The 16,369-nt window shown below is 44.7% G+C and overlaps 1 protein-coding gene across 1 annotated transcript in view; it reads right to left on the reverse strand.

Moving 5' to 3' along the window:
• LOC138302175 (lipocalin-15-like) overlaps nucleotides 1-16,369 on the reverse strand; it is a 65,978-nt gene that overhangs the window by 27,530 nt on the left and 22,079 nt on the right. The window contains exons 2-3 of the mRNA XM_069242524.1: nucleotides 3,202-3,341; nucleotides 1,245-1,312 (exon numbers count right to left, since the gene is read on the reverse strand). Coding sequence (XP_069098625.1) covers nucleotides 1,245-1,312; nucleotides 3,202-3,341 — 208 coding nt within the window. The remainder of the gene's footprint in view (nucleotides 1-1,244; nucleotides 1,313-3,201; nucleotides 3,342-16,369) is intronic.

Genomic DNA, 16,369 nt, shown 5'->3' on the forward strand with positions numbered 1-16,369 from the left:
ATAGGAAAAGTGGTCGATCCAGTAGAGGGTGTGGGTGGTTTGCATTGGATTGTTGGTCGTGCTGAGAAGATAAGGTCAAGAATGTGGTCGGTGAAGTGTGTGGGTTGTTTGACAAGCTGTACCATGTTGTGTCTATCGCTGGTGTTGAAGAGGGTGTCTCTTGTTTGTTTTTTAGCTTTTGTTGCCTGAGAGGTTGAAGTCACCCAAGACGGTGGTGTGGGTGTGTTGGATGAACAAAGCGATGAGGAGATCTGAGAATTCATGAATGAAAGCCTATATATTAGAGGGAAAGTAGCTGTCTGAGTAACAGAGTGGGAAATGACATATCAGCAGCTCCATTGCATTGAGTGTAACTAGTTTGCCTAGGGTGTAGGACCAAGAGGACCAAAAGATAACAAAAATGCCTCCTTCCTTCTTATGTGTGAGGTCCACAGATGAATGCTGAAGTCTGTGGGATGAAGGACATTTAGGATGTGTGAAAATGTGAGTGTGAGCCATGTTCCTGTGATGAGGGTCAAGCTTGTGATAGGTGATGAGGTCTGCGATGTCTGGTGAGTAAAGTACTGCAGAGCGAGTATTAATGAGAATGAGTTGGATGTATGTTCTGTAGTTTAAGGGAGTGTCTGTCGAACAAACTTACCGGTCCAGTCCTCTCCACTATGCTGAAGGTACTGGCCAGCAACTTTCTCCCAACCCTCATATATGACATGATAGCTCATTAGTGAAAATTATTTGGGTGGATGAATGTTACTCAATACACGATATAAAGGGGCTGATTTGAATTTAGGGGAGTGAATACTCCATCCCATGAGCTAGTCTGAAGGTCCACTCACCTGATTTACAGTTGGGCGTGCTATAAGTTTGTCAGTGATGGAGCCTACTCCAGCTCCATCGGTGGCATACTCCTCTGATGGCACAATGGAGTATGGACAATCAGAGGTTCACATAGAACACCATCTGCTCACTTTAGAGAGGAAGGTGTTATATGTTTTTGTTTGCTGTTTGTCACTGCCAGGTTAAACCTGGTGGTGAGGGACAGTAAAAAACAATTACCACCACACTATGGGAGGCAACCCCTCCTGGTGTTGGGAGTCATTATATTTACTTTTTTCAAAGACCAACTCCTGCTCTGGTGAGAGAGAGAGACAACATGCTGATTCTTCACTGCTCTACTTGCTTGTGAAGACCAACCTACATGTGAGGTCTAACTCATGTGCTGGAGAGAAAGTAATGGTGATACTTACTGCTTAGAGTGTAGTGGCCTGGGCTGATCATCCGGTAGTACATGTCTTTCTTCATGCATCCATCTTTCCTGGAGAAATAGTGCAGAAATGCATGCTTGTTACTTTGAAGAAACTCTTCTGCTGAAGAGGAAACTATATCAACAAATGTGAGAAATTAAGTAGGTGCCCAGTTATTAGGCACAACTGATGGATATGTGCCTTCTCACTAGTCTAAATGCACAGGAAGGCACCTGCCAACTAGTTTAAATGGATGGGACACTTACAGCCCTAATGCAAGCATATATCCTTGTATCTCCTCTCTAATCCCAGTGATTATGATGGGTATCTACTCACATACATAAATCTGTACATGAACTCTGCTCCAAGTAGACAACTCTATACTTGCTTACTAAGCCAAGTGAACAATCACGTCATCTAGAGGTTTTGTGTATAAATCATTTGGAGTTTAATTTGATCAAATAAAAATTATATTTGATGGGATTGTGTTTAAAATCTGGTTCTGAGCATTTGGTGAAGATTTGGTTCAGCCTCACCACCTTTTCTCTCTGCCACTTCCAAGCCAAGGAGCCCTTCCTTGCTGTGGAGCTCCACTTGGTAAATGTGTGTATTGAGTTAAAATCGGTTCTAGCTTTAGGTCGCCCAGTCTGTGACTCTTTGACCAACCAATGGAACCAGGTCCATTCACAACTAGGACGTTCCTTCTTCCTTAAACGGATCCTTGAAGGCATTCAGTCTGGCCATCCAGGTAAGGGGTGGCAGGTTAATGGTGCTGCCTGTTAGGGCCTGGAAAGGGCCAAGGGTAAGAAACTCTGCCTCTCTTTCAGCAGACCATGAGGTAAGCATCAACTTACGATAACTGTGGACAATTGCCATTGATGTCTAGGGAATTAGCCTACCTGGTACCAAATCCTCCTATACAACACAAGGGGGGTATTGTTGGCACTTTTCTGTATGGGACTGTCACCTCAGGGTACAGGCCATGTGCTGGACTTTAAGAGAATGTCACCCTGTGTACGGCCAAAAAATAGATCAACTAGGCAGAGCGCCCTCACTGGTACAACTCATCTGCAGTTCCACAAAGAGAAGACAGTCACCCCTTGGACATCAGCTCCTTATTGGGACACCAGCAGCACCAGGATCAACCCCTTCTACATCTACTCACAAGTTGGATGACAGTAAATCCCCTCTTTTTGATGATCCTCCTGGTCTCATTGAGTCTGATGTAATCTATGCCACCATATGATACCAAATACCAATTCACTACCTGCCCCTCGTCAGCAATGGGACTGGCATATAATTCACAAAAGGTACTGTGGTACCTTGCTGGCAACTAGAGGGCACAGATACAGTCTATCCCAGTTCAACTAACCACTCAATACTAACCAGGCAGGTCTGCGAAGACTCTAGACATCTGCCACATATTGCTGATCATCAAAGCACTGTAATATAGTATAATCCCAGCAGTTCCCAAATAGTCACCTTCCCAGAGCCCTAAAATCCCATTATGACAAAATGAGGTTTATAACACACTGCATCTTGGCAAATCTTCATAATTGACATTTTATAGTGGTAATCTTATAACAGAGAACTTTAATAAAGTCTATCCGGGCAGCTGTCTGATTTCCACACACTGCTTCTCCACAACTGTTACCTCTTCCAGACCCATTAGCTCACAAAGTAGATGAAGGGAGAGTGTGTAGAAAACAAATGAAATAGTGATTAGTTGAAGTCAGTGGTAGAATATCACTGATTGAAGCAGGAACTCTAATGCTCATCTAGAAGCCACAAAGTGCTTTATTGGCATTGGTGACACATAGGCCGATCATCATAATGAAAGAAATATGCATTGGAAAGAGACCCTATGCCTTCTAACCTGCAAGGTAAGTCTCTCTATCTAGTAGGTATTTATCACTGTCCAGCTGTTGCCTACTCAGTGACTGATTTCCCCGACACTTACCCTGGGAAGCCCATGAGAACATCCAGGTCTCCATTTTCATGTGCGGTGATCAAGTTCACAGGCATTTTCATCATTGATTTCATCTTCATAAATTGAGAGCAGTTTGATGCCACCACGACTGTGTACCAGTTTCCTAGAAACTAGATGAGTGCAGACAGTCAATTAGTGGAGGATATAAAGAAAGCAAAGCTAACATGACAAGAATCCTCTTGGAAGACAAATGACCAGGGTGGCTCCTTGGCTATGTCAAAAGACCGTCGCCCCCCCGGCCAAGAGCGAGGCAATGAAAAACGAAACAATAGTTCTACTATAGTTTCATTTTTCATCTGCTGGCTCAGACAGCAGTACAGGGAGGGGCGTGGCGGGGCTGGGCCATGGGAGGTGGGAAGGGGCAGACGGGGAGAGTAGACTAAGTGCGCATGTGTGTTTGGCTGGCCGTCTCAGGCCGGCAAAACACACATGCACACTTAGGTTTCTCCAACCCAGCTGTATACACAGCTGGGCTGGAGACACAGCACAGACCCCAGGCTTGTGTCTGAGCCGTAGTGACTGCCACTCAGACTAATCCTGACGCTGCATACATATTATGTTTAGCATGAAAGCAGTTAAGGATTACTGGGGAGCCTGTGCTGGTGTCCTAGTGAATGCTGGGACACCACACAGAGGGAAGAGGAGCGCGAGGCGGCTGTAGACAGAAACAGAGATAAGGTACGTTTTTTTTTCCTTCCGTCTCCATCACCCCCACCCTTCCACTTGAGATTTGCAGAGGCCGCTGCTGCCCTATCCTGGGAGCATTTTGGTCCCAGAGTCAGTACTGTGGCCAATGGAATATCAAGTATTTCTCAAGTTGCATCGTAGACCCCAGCACTGTCACCATGTATAACCAAGTACCACTATCTATCCACGCTGTAAATTTATATGCCCTAAAGTGCACTGGTATCTACTTATTGTGTTTGTGTGTATATGAAGTGCTAATGGGACACTGTGCTGGTAGCACAAATATTTAAATGGGGAAATCTTTACTTTGACGCAATCACCAACAAACATATTAACAAATTTTTTATTGGTGAGAGTGGAATGAAGTGTAGCTGCAGTGGAACGTTTCACGGTATGAGGGTGGCTTGTGGTGTTCATACCTGGTAAGCAGTGAAGATCCCTGCTGGTCTGTGTGCGTTTTTTCTATGAAATAATAATACTCTGTGTCAGAAACGAGAGCCCAGCAGGACTTGCAGCCTTTTAAAATATATGTACACCCCTACACATTTATTTAAACGTATCCTGTTGACTAGACCAGCCCCTATCGAGCAGCATGACTATAAAAAAGCAAGCATTAGCAAAGCCAATAGGTCTTGCCTTTGGACCTATTGACCCTGGCACTGACAAAAAGTTAAAAGCTTTTTTGCCAATGCTGCATAGCATTGGCAAAAAAGAAAAAAACAATGGGTCTTGACTTTTGGACCTTTTAGCTTCAGCACTGGCAAAAAGTAAAATGCTTTTTTGCCAATGCTGCATAGCATAGGCAAAAAAAAAAAGATGCAATTACTTAACTGCTTTTACTGGTCGATTCATTCAGTATTGGCACCACTCATGCACAAGCCTACAGAATGATGCAGCCACCATTTTCTTTTTTTTAATTTACTGATCCAAAATGGCAGTGTAACAGGGATCAGTGAATAAAAATGAAAATTGAAAAAGAACAAAAAAGAAATAAAAATGGGCCATGGCAGAGAGGTGCAATCGGGGAAAATGTGAGGGTAGCAGGTGGATGGTGGAGGGGAAAAGCAGCACACAAGAGAGAGAGCACCAACAGACAACAACATAGTGTGAGGGCAGGGGAGTTTTGCAGGTGAGAAGCACAGAAAACAGAGCAAACAGCACACAAAGCAAAGTACAACAAAGAGGGAGCAGGAGAGGCACATGCAGCAGAGAAGCATGCACATGAGAAAGAGCGAGCAGCACACAAGGAAGAGAGCAACACGGAGCACTGATACAGCACCCATCTGAGGACATCCTCATTCCTCACTCCTCATCCCTGCTTCTCATCCTTCATCACTACTTCTCATCCATCATACATCTTCCCTACTTTTCAGCCATTATCCCTGCTTCCCTTCCATCATCCATCATCCCTACTTCTCATCCATCATCCCTGCTTCTCATCCATCATACATCATTCCTGCTTCTCAACGATTATTCACCTTCTCTTGAAACAACGCTACTTCTCATCCCTGCAACACATCCATCATCCATACTTCTCATCAGCATACATTATCCCTAGTTCTCATCCATCATCCCTGCTTCTCATCCATCATGCATCATCCCTACTTCTCATCCATCATCCCTGCTTCTCATCCATCATACATCATCCCTACTTTTCATCCATCATCCCTGCTTCTCTTCTATTATCCCTACTTCTCATCCTTCATCCCTGCTTCTCATCCATCGCACTTCACCCCAACTTCTCATTCATCATCCCTGCTTCTCTTCCATGATCCCTATTTCTCAACACTCATCCCTGCTTCCCATCCCTACTTCTCTTCCATCATCCCTGCTTTTCATCCCTACTCATCTTCCATCATTCCTACTTCTCATCCCTCATCCCTGCTTCTCCTCCATACTTCTCATCCATCTTCCATCATTCCTACTTCTCATACCTCATCCATCACCCCTATTCCTCATCCATCAACCCTACTCCTCTTTCCTCATCCCTCAGTCATACCAACACATTTTCAGTTTTGTGAAACACACCTTCACACTGATTAGATTGCGTACAAAATGTGAATAAGTGTTGCTCAATAATGCTAAATTGACTAATGCTATTGTGCAAAAAAGGAAGCTGCTTGTGCATAACCACTTCTGTTTGCAACAATGTCAAAGTTAACAAAATTCAAAACTAATTTCTAACAGAAAGATGTGTCAAAATAAATTTTTCACAAATACAAAACTATAGATTATAAATTAAACACTTTGCTATTTACAAGCCAATAAAGTCACAGCATATTATTTAACAATCCTTCTTTGCGGATTGATTGTAAAATATTTTTCAACATTTCAGTCCGATGTGGAATAACAGGGAGGGCACACTACCAGGAGCAGCTTGCTTCATGGTAAAGTTGCGGGGCGGTGAGCAGGGGGAGAAAAACATTTAATTAAAAAAAACAATTAAAAATAAAAATGTACCTGCTTCACTGCGCCGCTCCTCTTTTCTGGTCACGGCAGATCTCCCACAGGCTCCCAGTCTGCCCTGAGGTGAATCCTGACACTGCTCAGAGCAGTGTTTGAATTAGCTGGTGCGCCCAGCCAGGGCACTCCCAGGCAGACTGAGAGCCTGTGCCTGCTCTTTCCAGCCCGGCAACACAGTGCCGGGTTGGAGAAAGCATAGTGCGCATGTGTGTTTGGTTGGCCCGAGATGGCCGGCCAAACACCTGTGTGCACTGAGGGGGGTGCACAGTGCACTCCTCCTCATCTTGGCACCCCGCATGGCCCAGCACCTTTAACTACGAGACGATAATTAACACAGTTTATTATAGTTTTGTTGTTAAAGTTTTGCAGCTGCTTAAGGGTGTGGGGGGGTAACACTCCTCCGCCATAGCGGAGAAGCCGCTACTGAGCGCCATGGAGATTTGGTCGTTGTCCACAAACATTTGAGTGTGTTAGTTTTCACCAACTTTTCCATGGCCCACTCCTGTCCTGGTACAGTCATAGATATTCTGCTTCCAGAGGTAAATCCATATATGGGTAGGAATGTAGTATGCTTACGCTCAAGACTACTCCTGAAAGACTATAATTGTATCTGCTTCTGATTGTAAACAAGTTATTGATTTATTTTAAATCCTCTGTGTATACAATCATGTAATACATATATTTAGGACCAGAGCCACGAATATTAGGACGCATGTTTGCAAGGAGGCAAATGTCCCTCATAAACGTGAGCTTACATTCTATGTGGCTGCAGGACCCTATTCCTAACTGGAACTTGTGGCCACTGGGAGGACTGGGCATTATGCCCTTTTATCCAGTGCAAACTCTGTGTGGCAACAGACTGTGTCTGGGGAGTATAGCTGGCAATAGAATTGGAAAAAGGACATTGTCTATTTCCACTGCCTACTTGGCCTGGATGCACATCATGCCCACAAGGTTCTGCTAGCAAGTATACAGTTTCCAGGGAGTTGCCTCACGTAATGAAGTTTGCCTCAGGATACAGCCTTAAGCCATGCTTAGCAGGTAAGGAGTATTCTGCATAGGTGGCGGATGAAAGCCACTCACAGGTCCAGTGTCCTTTGAACACAGCCACAAACCAAGCCTGGAAGGTTTTGAGCATAGCAGTAGTGAGTACAAATGCTAACCAGCATGTGCTGTGGTCAGTTTTCAGTGGCCATGGTTTGTGGCCATTCCCATTGAAATGGGAGCAGGAGTACTAGTACTGGGTTTGACCAAAAGCAATCACCTCCTGGCTACAGCCTATTATCACGCCCCACCCCAGCAGGAATTGTTTACTGTATACAGGAAATGGCTCAAAACCATACCAAATGCCCAGGGTCCAGTGAACAAATCTGCAGGCCCTTTCAAGCACATATTAGTTGTAGCATCTTCCCCAGCCTGGTACCAGCTGTATGAGTAGCCAACACATGGAGCTGTAAATCATGCATCTTTATTCCTCTGCATGTACCTGTGAACTCCAACATTTTAAAGTAAGGTCTCATACATTCTATTCTAGCACTTACATCACACTGATACGGAGTCCCTGGGGAGCCATAAAGGTTTCATTCAAATCATGCAAGACACTACACTGGGGATGGTGTCCTGGATTTTAAGCATGACCATGGGCCATGCCCTCTGCTAGTTCTTGCTAAACATAGCCACATTTAATTCTGGAAAGCATTGAAGTCAAAGGAAATCAGCAAAGGCTATGGCTGAAAGTCAGGCCCTCAGCCCTCTTCTCACGGATATTTACTTTGTTTGTAGGATACCGCAGACAGGAGTGTGAAGCAAAGGCTATTGCATGCAATCATTGCCTGCAGGAAATTGTCAAGTGGCACGTTTAATGGGTTGCATGGGTATCTCACTGGCTGACATGGCCCCTTGTAGTCACCAGCCCAACCTTTGAACTGATCCACCATGCTAACCCATCCATTTCATGGCCCCATATAATGTAGTATCCTGGAATGCAAACGATCTTTTAGATCGAATCAAATGAGCAATAGTGCTGAGACATGCAATGCAACTTAGCTCCTCTGTCCTCCTTCTCCAGGAGACACATTTAATTGGCGGTTCCTGTCCATTCCTGGCTAGATATGGGTTTGAATATGTTTATCGTGCGGGATTCACACAAAGATCCCAAGGGGTGGTGATACTTCTGCGCCGTGGATTTCCATTAGTAGTTCATCAGTCATGGCTGGACCCCCAAAGTAGATAAGTTGCTTGGGCACGTACGTCAGAGGGTCGTCCCCTAAGCCTGGTATGTATCTATGCTTCACCTACAGTGCTTGAGTCATTCTTTGACACACTTGCAGACATAGTGGCCCAGATGCCACCAAATCTTACCATCATTGGAGGGGACATGAATGCAGTCCTTGATCCTGCACCGGATCCTCATCTGGGGTGCAACATTGTTGCTCAACTTGTTTGTGTAAATGGCTAACTGGCCTTTGCCTCTGAGAGGTGCGGCGGACCTGGCACCCTCAGTCCCAGCAATACACTCATACTTCAGCAGCACACCACACGCATGCATAGATTGACATGATCTTTATGCTGGCTACTGATCTTTTGTTACTTACACAAGTCCAAATACTGGCTCAAGGCATCTCGGCTCATGCCCCAATCCTCCTAAGCATTGGAGTGTTTGACCTAATCCGGAGATCCATTTGGTTGCTAAATGCATAGCTCTTACAGGATGAGTGCTTGGTAGGTGGGCTCTGTAAAAAGACTGCATCCTGCTTTGAGATCAATGCGAGGCCATGCCAGAGCCTTCCTCAAACAACAGGAGAGAAGCAAGCAGGCACATATTACCTCTTCAGAGGAATGTGCACTCCAGTTGGGAACCCGCCTGGTCTGAAATGACTATCATGGTGTGGATTGCGCATTGCTATGGTAAGGCAGGAAATCCGGGCCCAATCTCTAGAGGCTGAAAAGTATGTCTGGCGTGCCACACAGGGATAGATATACGGATGGGGGGATAAAATAGCAAGCTATTGGCTCACCAGTAGGCCCCTAGTGTGATTGATTATTCCTGAAGTAAATGACTCTGCAGGAGCTCCACATTGCACTTCCCATGGTATAGCAGCCACATTTGCATGCTACCTTGTATAAAGCTGCTCCCAGACATGCCTTGGAGACAGAAACACCACTTGTATCTGAAATCTCTATGCCTTGCCTTTTGGATACACAACACTGAGTACTAGACCAACCCATCTTCGTAGAGGAGATTGGTGAAGTTATCTTGGTCTTGAAGACAGGCAAAAACCCAGGCCCAGAAGGCTACCCTACTGAGTTTTATTTGGAATTAAGCAACATCTTTACTTCCCCCCTACATGGCCTTTATGAAGAGGTGATGAAAGTAGTCACTTTTCCTCATGACCTCGATCAGGCCACAATTGCGATCCTGCCAAAAACGCACCCGCTTCCACGTTGTGTGTGGACTACTGCTTGACCTCTTTATTTAATGGAAAAATAAAAACTTATGCCACTGTGTTGGCTAACAGCTTATGTCTGGTCCTGGGATCCTTGATTCACTCTGACCAGTTCAGGTTTATGCCACCCTGTAGAACCAAATATGATGTGCAGTGCTTTCAGGTTGCATTGGCTTACCAACATTGTCTTCCCGATCCATTATCCTTACTATTGATAGATTTCGAGAAGGCATTTAATACTGTGGATTGGGGGTACTTGAGAGAGATCCTCAGCACAGCCGGCTTCAGGATGTAATTTTTGCTGCATGGTGCAACTGCTACATACACTACCAACAGCCCGAGTCCTTGTTAATGGGCGGTGTCAGAGGCTTTTAATATTTGTAGAGGGGCAAGGCAGGGCTTTCCTTTGTCCCCACTTCTTTTTGCCCTAGCTGTAGAGCCTCTTGCTCGACTGATATGCAGCTAACCACTATATACTGGCAGGAGGTGGTCCACAGGAGATGAAGATCACATTGCCCTTTATGCAGACAATGTGGTGTTATACTTGACAAATCCAAACAAGAGCGGGCCACCACTGTTTCTATCTTCTACACCTCTTTGAGGAGGCATCGGGCCTCACTGTAAACCCAAAGAAATCCCTTCTGTTTCCCCTATCTAGAATGAGAGATGTCATTGAATGGCAATCGAACATACCCATCCAACGCCTTATCTGTACCTATCTTGGCATTAGTACTGCACTCAACTCATCCATGACCTGGGCCTTCAACATTACCCCAGTCACTCGTAAAGTTAAGGAAGATCTCAAGAAGTGAAGCTTGCTGCCCTTAAATGTCATGGGATGCATAGCACCCTTTAAAATATTAGTACTGCCCTGCTTTCTATATCTCTTTCAAAATATTTCCATTAATATACAGGGCCATTGGTTTAGAGAGATGGATATGGTGACTAATGCATTCCTACGGCACAAGGTAAGTCATGCCTCAACTGGAGTATGAGCAGCGTAGTCTCTATGAAGGAGGTTTGGGTATGTCCAACCTACATTACTACTATTTATTTTCCCAAGTCTTGATAATCAATGAATGGCTTACTGGGAACTATCGACTGGAACTAACACTCATGGGATTCCCCAGTGTTATGGATCTGCTCTACAGTAACCGAATCTCAACCAACATTATGGAAGTAACCAGGGTGATATTTGTTGGGCATGTGGCACACCGCCACACTAGATGGTGAAGTAAAACTATGCAGCACACCCCCTTATGGCAGAAGACATGGCTACGCAAGGTGGCTGCCTTAGAGGGTTTTTCTCGATGGGACACTATAGGTTTAAAGCTGTAAGGCGATGTATGTCAGGCACACATATGATGTCCTTCCAAACATTCCAACATACTTATGCCCTGCCCTACACAGCTACACAGCTGGGGACGCACATACCTAAGGTTACTCCCTTACCCAAATTTAGCCCAATAGAGGTAAAGGCGGTTAGGGAAAATTGGGTAGGGAGGGAGTCTTAGATATATCGCTTCCTGACACTGAATGCCTCTGGCACCCTAATGCCCATTAGATCCTGATGGTAGATGTAGCTGGGACCGCAGAAGACGAGGACTGTCGGAATGCATTAATAGCACCACGTGCACCAAGCTGCGTCTGGTGCAATTATATTACTTGCATTATGCCTATATTGCACTGGATAGATTGCACTGAGCCAAACTCCAGCTGTTACCCCAATGTAATTGATGTCTTCACTCTCCCTCCCTCTTTAAATTATTCGACTGATCCCAGGGAGCTGGTGGTCCCGAGGGAGCGGAAGTCCGTTTGGCCCCTCCTCTTCAGTCTTTAGATCCGGGGAGATGGTGGTCTCCAGGGCTTTTTAAAGGCCCGGGGTGGTTATCTGCCTGCCCCCCCCCCCTCCTTTACTAAGAAAAGCCCCAGGGACGTAGTGGTCCCCGGGGCTAAAAGAGCCCAATGGAGGGGGTCTACACGGCCCCCCTCCTTAATTATAAACAGGCCCTAAGGAAGTATTGGTCCCCGGGGCTCCTATGAGCTGTGGGGGGACCCTTGTGCCCCCCTCCTTTCCTTGTAGATGTAGGCATGGCCCGGGATCCCTGGCCCACCCAGAGATTTTTTTTTTTTAAAGCATGGAAGCCTGCAATTGTTGTTTTAAAAACATTTTGCAGCGAATTTGCCGCAAAATTACTGCAAATATTTTTTTTTAATGCTTTTTTAGCCTTGGCCTGGTCCGAGGGGGACCCCAGCTTCAAGGCTACGGTGTCAGGATATTTATACCTTTCCCCCTTTTCTTTATTTTTTATGTTTTTGCTTGGGACTTGGCTGAGTTGTTGGTTGAAGTGTTGACAGACTATGGCCCTCATTATGACTTTGGCGGTCACAAAGCGACTCCGCCAAAGCCATCGGCTCCAGAAGACGGCCAGCATAATATGGATACTGATAGATTTCAGACACATTTAGGGTGGAAATCCGGCAGTAGCCATGCTGGCGGACGAGGCACCTGGGCGGTGCTACCACCTGCACCGCCCCACCAGTAGGACGCCGCCAGCCATATTTTTGCCATACAGACGGCCTGGCGGTGTCCTGCTGGTGGGGTGCTGCTGGCGGTAGAAGCGCCCCTTCCTGTTCCCTGCCGGACGACCTCCTCGCTGGACAAGGTAAGCCAGGCGTCCATCAGGGGGGGGTTTGATGGGGAGTGTTTTGTGTGAGTGTGTGGTGTCTACGTGTGTGTATGAATGTGTGTGTGCATGTGCGTATGCATCTGTGAGTGTTGTGGTGTATGCATGGTTGTATGCATGTGAGTGAGTACGTGTCTGCATGTCAGTGAGTAGGCGTGTGGGTATGTGTTAATGAATGCGTGTATGCGTCATGCGTGTGGGTGTCTGCATGATTGCGGGGAGGGGTGGGGATGGGAGGTGCTGTGATTCTAGGGAGGGTGGGGTGTTGGGGGGTGCTGGGATTCTAGGGGTTCAGGGGGTGGAGGGTGGGAGGGTTAGGTGATTGCTGGGGGTGACCCTTCTACCGGTGGCAGTGGTACCGCTGCGGAAAGCATGTCAGTAGGCCAGCTTAGTACAGCTGGCGGTCATTTGTGGACTACCGGGTGAGAGATGCACATCTCCGGCCCGGCGGTTCATATCACTATGGTGGTATGAGTGGAGATGGGGCGGGTTGGATGTGGCCAATCCGTCACACTCATAATGTGGCGGTATACACCGCCAGCCTGTTGGCGGTGATACCGCCACATGAACCCTGGCAGTCAAAAGACCGCCAGTGTCAAAATGAGGGCCTATGATATCTCTGCATGAAGTTGGGAGTATTTGAAAATTATTGTAATTGTATTTAAATTGCACTTACCACCCCTGACTAGGCGTTGAAATGGTTTTTGGTGGGTGGCCCAAAAGGATTAGTCGTGGATTAGTATAGGGAAATATGAGTATAGTACTAGTATTACTATAGGGAAATATGAGTTAATTTGCACCGCCAAGAAATGAGCGCGCCCTTTTCGGACCTTGGAGTTGATCTATATATAATTAACTCCTCAATGGGACTATGGTGGCACTACAGTCACAACAAAGGTTTCTAATATATGCGCGTTCAATGATTCCATTACACTATATCGGTGTATTCTTTGACCTTCTCTTCTTCTCTCTGGTCTCCAGTCCACACTAATAGGTTTCGTGATCAAGACCGAGAAGGTCGAAACTCGTTGGTGTCAGTTTGTTGGGGTTCTTTTTATGGAATAAAAGAAGATTGATTAAATCCTGTGAGTGCCGCATCTTTGACTGAAATGTCGAACTGGTGTGAAGATATATATATATATATATATATATATATGTATATATATATATATATATATATATATATATATGTATATATATATATATAGTTATAGCCAGTGTGTAGTTATAGTTAGGATCAACTTTTCTTATAGAAAAAGCGTTTATTGTTTTGCCAATAACTTTGGCATTATGACAAATCTTCAGGAAATCCCCCATGCAGTCTTTTGGGATTTTCCATTTTTTTACCATTACTATAGCCTGAATCGCTGAACGAGTTCACACCAAATTTGGCAGAAAGCTAGATCTTGGTCCAGAAAGAGTGTTTTTCATAATGTGGTGTAAATCTGTTCAGTAGTTTCAGAGTAATTAAACAAAAATAAAATATAGCTACCTTGGACTGGTGATACGGCGGTACCGAGGGGAATCTTCGGGTACCATTGATGAAGCAGAAATGAAGGTTTTACATTTATTAGCGCTTAAACGTAGTGTTGAAATAATCATGTGTGACTTTAACCGAACTAATAAAGATTGTACGGGGACAAAATGTGCCCTTAGAGTAGTTTGCCAACATTTATAAGCGTGCTTTATATAACGTGGTGTATTAGAATTGCACTAATCCGACATAATCATAAACGTGTGCTACGATTTGCTCGTTTGAAATGTTTTAGCTTAGCATAACTTTAGTAGAGGCTTCGGCCTAGTTGCCTGGTCTCACGGTCTAGATGCTCGTATTTTTCCAATGTGCTAATAAACGTGTATTTTTGCTTGAGGCTGTACTTTTCCACTGAGATCGTTCACATGCTTATCTTAAAGTTTCGTGCCAGCTTGGCATTTTTCTCTTTACTCCAAGGTCGATCTGCAGGTGCGGACAATGGAGGCTCTGAAAGTGAGCTAATTGGTATAAAATGTTGCAACTTGCGTACCCATCTCCAAGGATAATGTATGCTTAAGTAAAAGCTTGAGAACTGTTGTTTTTGATTGGACAATTTGAAGCTAACCTATCTACTGGATTTGAACTGTTGTCTATAAAACCCAGGTGCACGAGAAGAAAGTAGCCATTGCCAGTTATTACCAGCCATTACCAGCTCGATACTCGCCATTTTGCAGACTTCGTAGCTATTATGGCCCACCTTGCTGCGACGCCATTTTGAAAGAGACTTTGATGCTTTCTCTAATCGAGAGAAAGAGACTTTAAATGATTCTTGCCCTAGAGACTTTAACTTTGATCCCTTTGCATGAAGTAGTAGTTTTATTTTGCCGCCGTGAGGCATTTGCCCCGTTCACCCCTGCCCCTTTGCCCCGTCCCATGCTGATCGAAACGGTACCCATGCTGATCGAGAAACTGTACCTGTGAGACGAAAACTTCCTTGTATGCTGATCGTAATTGGTAAATATGAAAGGAAATTGTACAATTGCATTGTGTTTCTTTTAGGTAACCAACTGCTGATTTTTGACAAGATCCCTAGTTAGGAGTTTTTCTAAATTAATGTTGCTAAATTGTTTTTGCATGAAGTCCCACATGCCGATGCTAATTTGAGGTTAGATGAGGATTCCTTTTGTTGCACGATGCAATTTGAGACCTTGTTATGCTGACTAAATGTATGCAATTAGCTCTTTACAGATTATCGTATTAGTGATTTGCATTGCTATTATCGAATGTCTTGTGATTCAAATGCTACATAGATTGCACTTGTTTCGCCGTTATGGACAGCTATTAATGTTCATTTACGTTTATCATTTGGTGTTGAGACACATCTATATCGTGCTAGCTTTGTTAATATAGGGAAATAAATTTACTAACTTTGCAATAAACTGGTGTGGTTATTCCTGACTGAAAGGTCAGGATTCGCCGAAATGTATTCTGGATTGATTGTTAAGTGTTATGTTGATCAGGGTATTGCTTATGTTCGTTATTGATTATTGATTTGATAAATTGCTCGACATAGAGTACGGAGAGTCCCACTTAGTCAAAAGATTCATCGGCCTAAAGAGCGTCCGAATACAGGTAAATTATTAGTACGGACCGCTCTATCACCAGCAGGGGTACCTGCAGATCCGAGTGAAAAGCACTGCCTTGATTGACTGGCTGTAACCTGAACCTGAAAGGAAAGCTGTGGCCGCCATTTTGTTTTTAGGCTGGGCCGTCAGAGAAAAAACATAAATAAAAACATACATAAAGGGTCAGAGTAGGGGCATCTTGACCCCATGGAACACATGGAGGGGTCTCTTAGGGACCCCTCATGTGCAACAAATTGCCACATTTTTTTCCACCTGATCCACGGATCCGCAGATCCACCATGGTGCACAGTGCGACCCCTCAGTGTAAATCTGTAATGGATTAGCGGATTCGAAGCCCAGTGGAAAAAAAGCACCTCACCTACTCACACACCAAAACCCGCTGTGCATGGCTGAAGGCCTTGTGCCTCATGGGGTTAGGTGTATGTGGGGGGGTTGGCTACAGGCAGTGGTTGTAGTAACATACAGTAATTATATATTACTTTACGTTAAAAATATATATATAAATTCACTGAAGAAAACAAAAGTTAAAGGGATGTTATAGTTAGGTTCACGCTTTACCCACAAAAAAGAAATTCAGCAGTTTTAGTTATACCTATAGTTATACTTAGCTGAAGAAATTAACTCATGCCAAAAAGTAACTTTAGGCCATGAGTTATTGTTTCTTTACAGAAGTATAACTATAGCAGATTAATTTATTTGGTTTAGTGTGGGTAATGTGTGAACCTAACTATAATG

Source organism: Pleurodeles waltl, chromosome 6 (genome assembly GCF_031143425.1).
Source record: "Pleurodeles waltl isolate 20211129_DDA chromosome 6, aPleWal1.hap1.20221129, whole genome shotgun sequence".
Lineage (NCBI taxonomy): Eukaryota > Metazoa > Chordata > Amphibia > Caudata > Salamandridae > Pleurodeles > Pleurodeles waltl.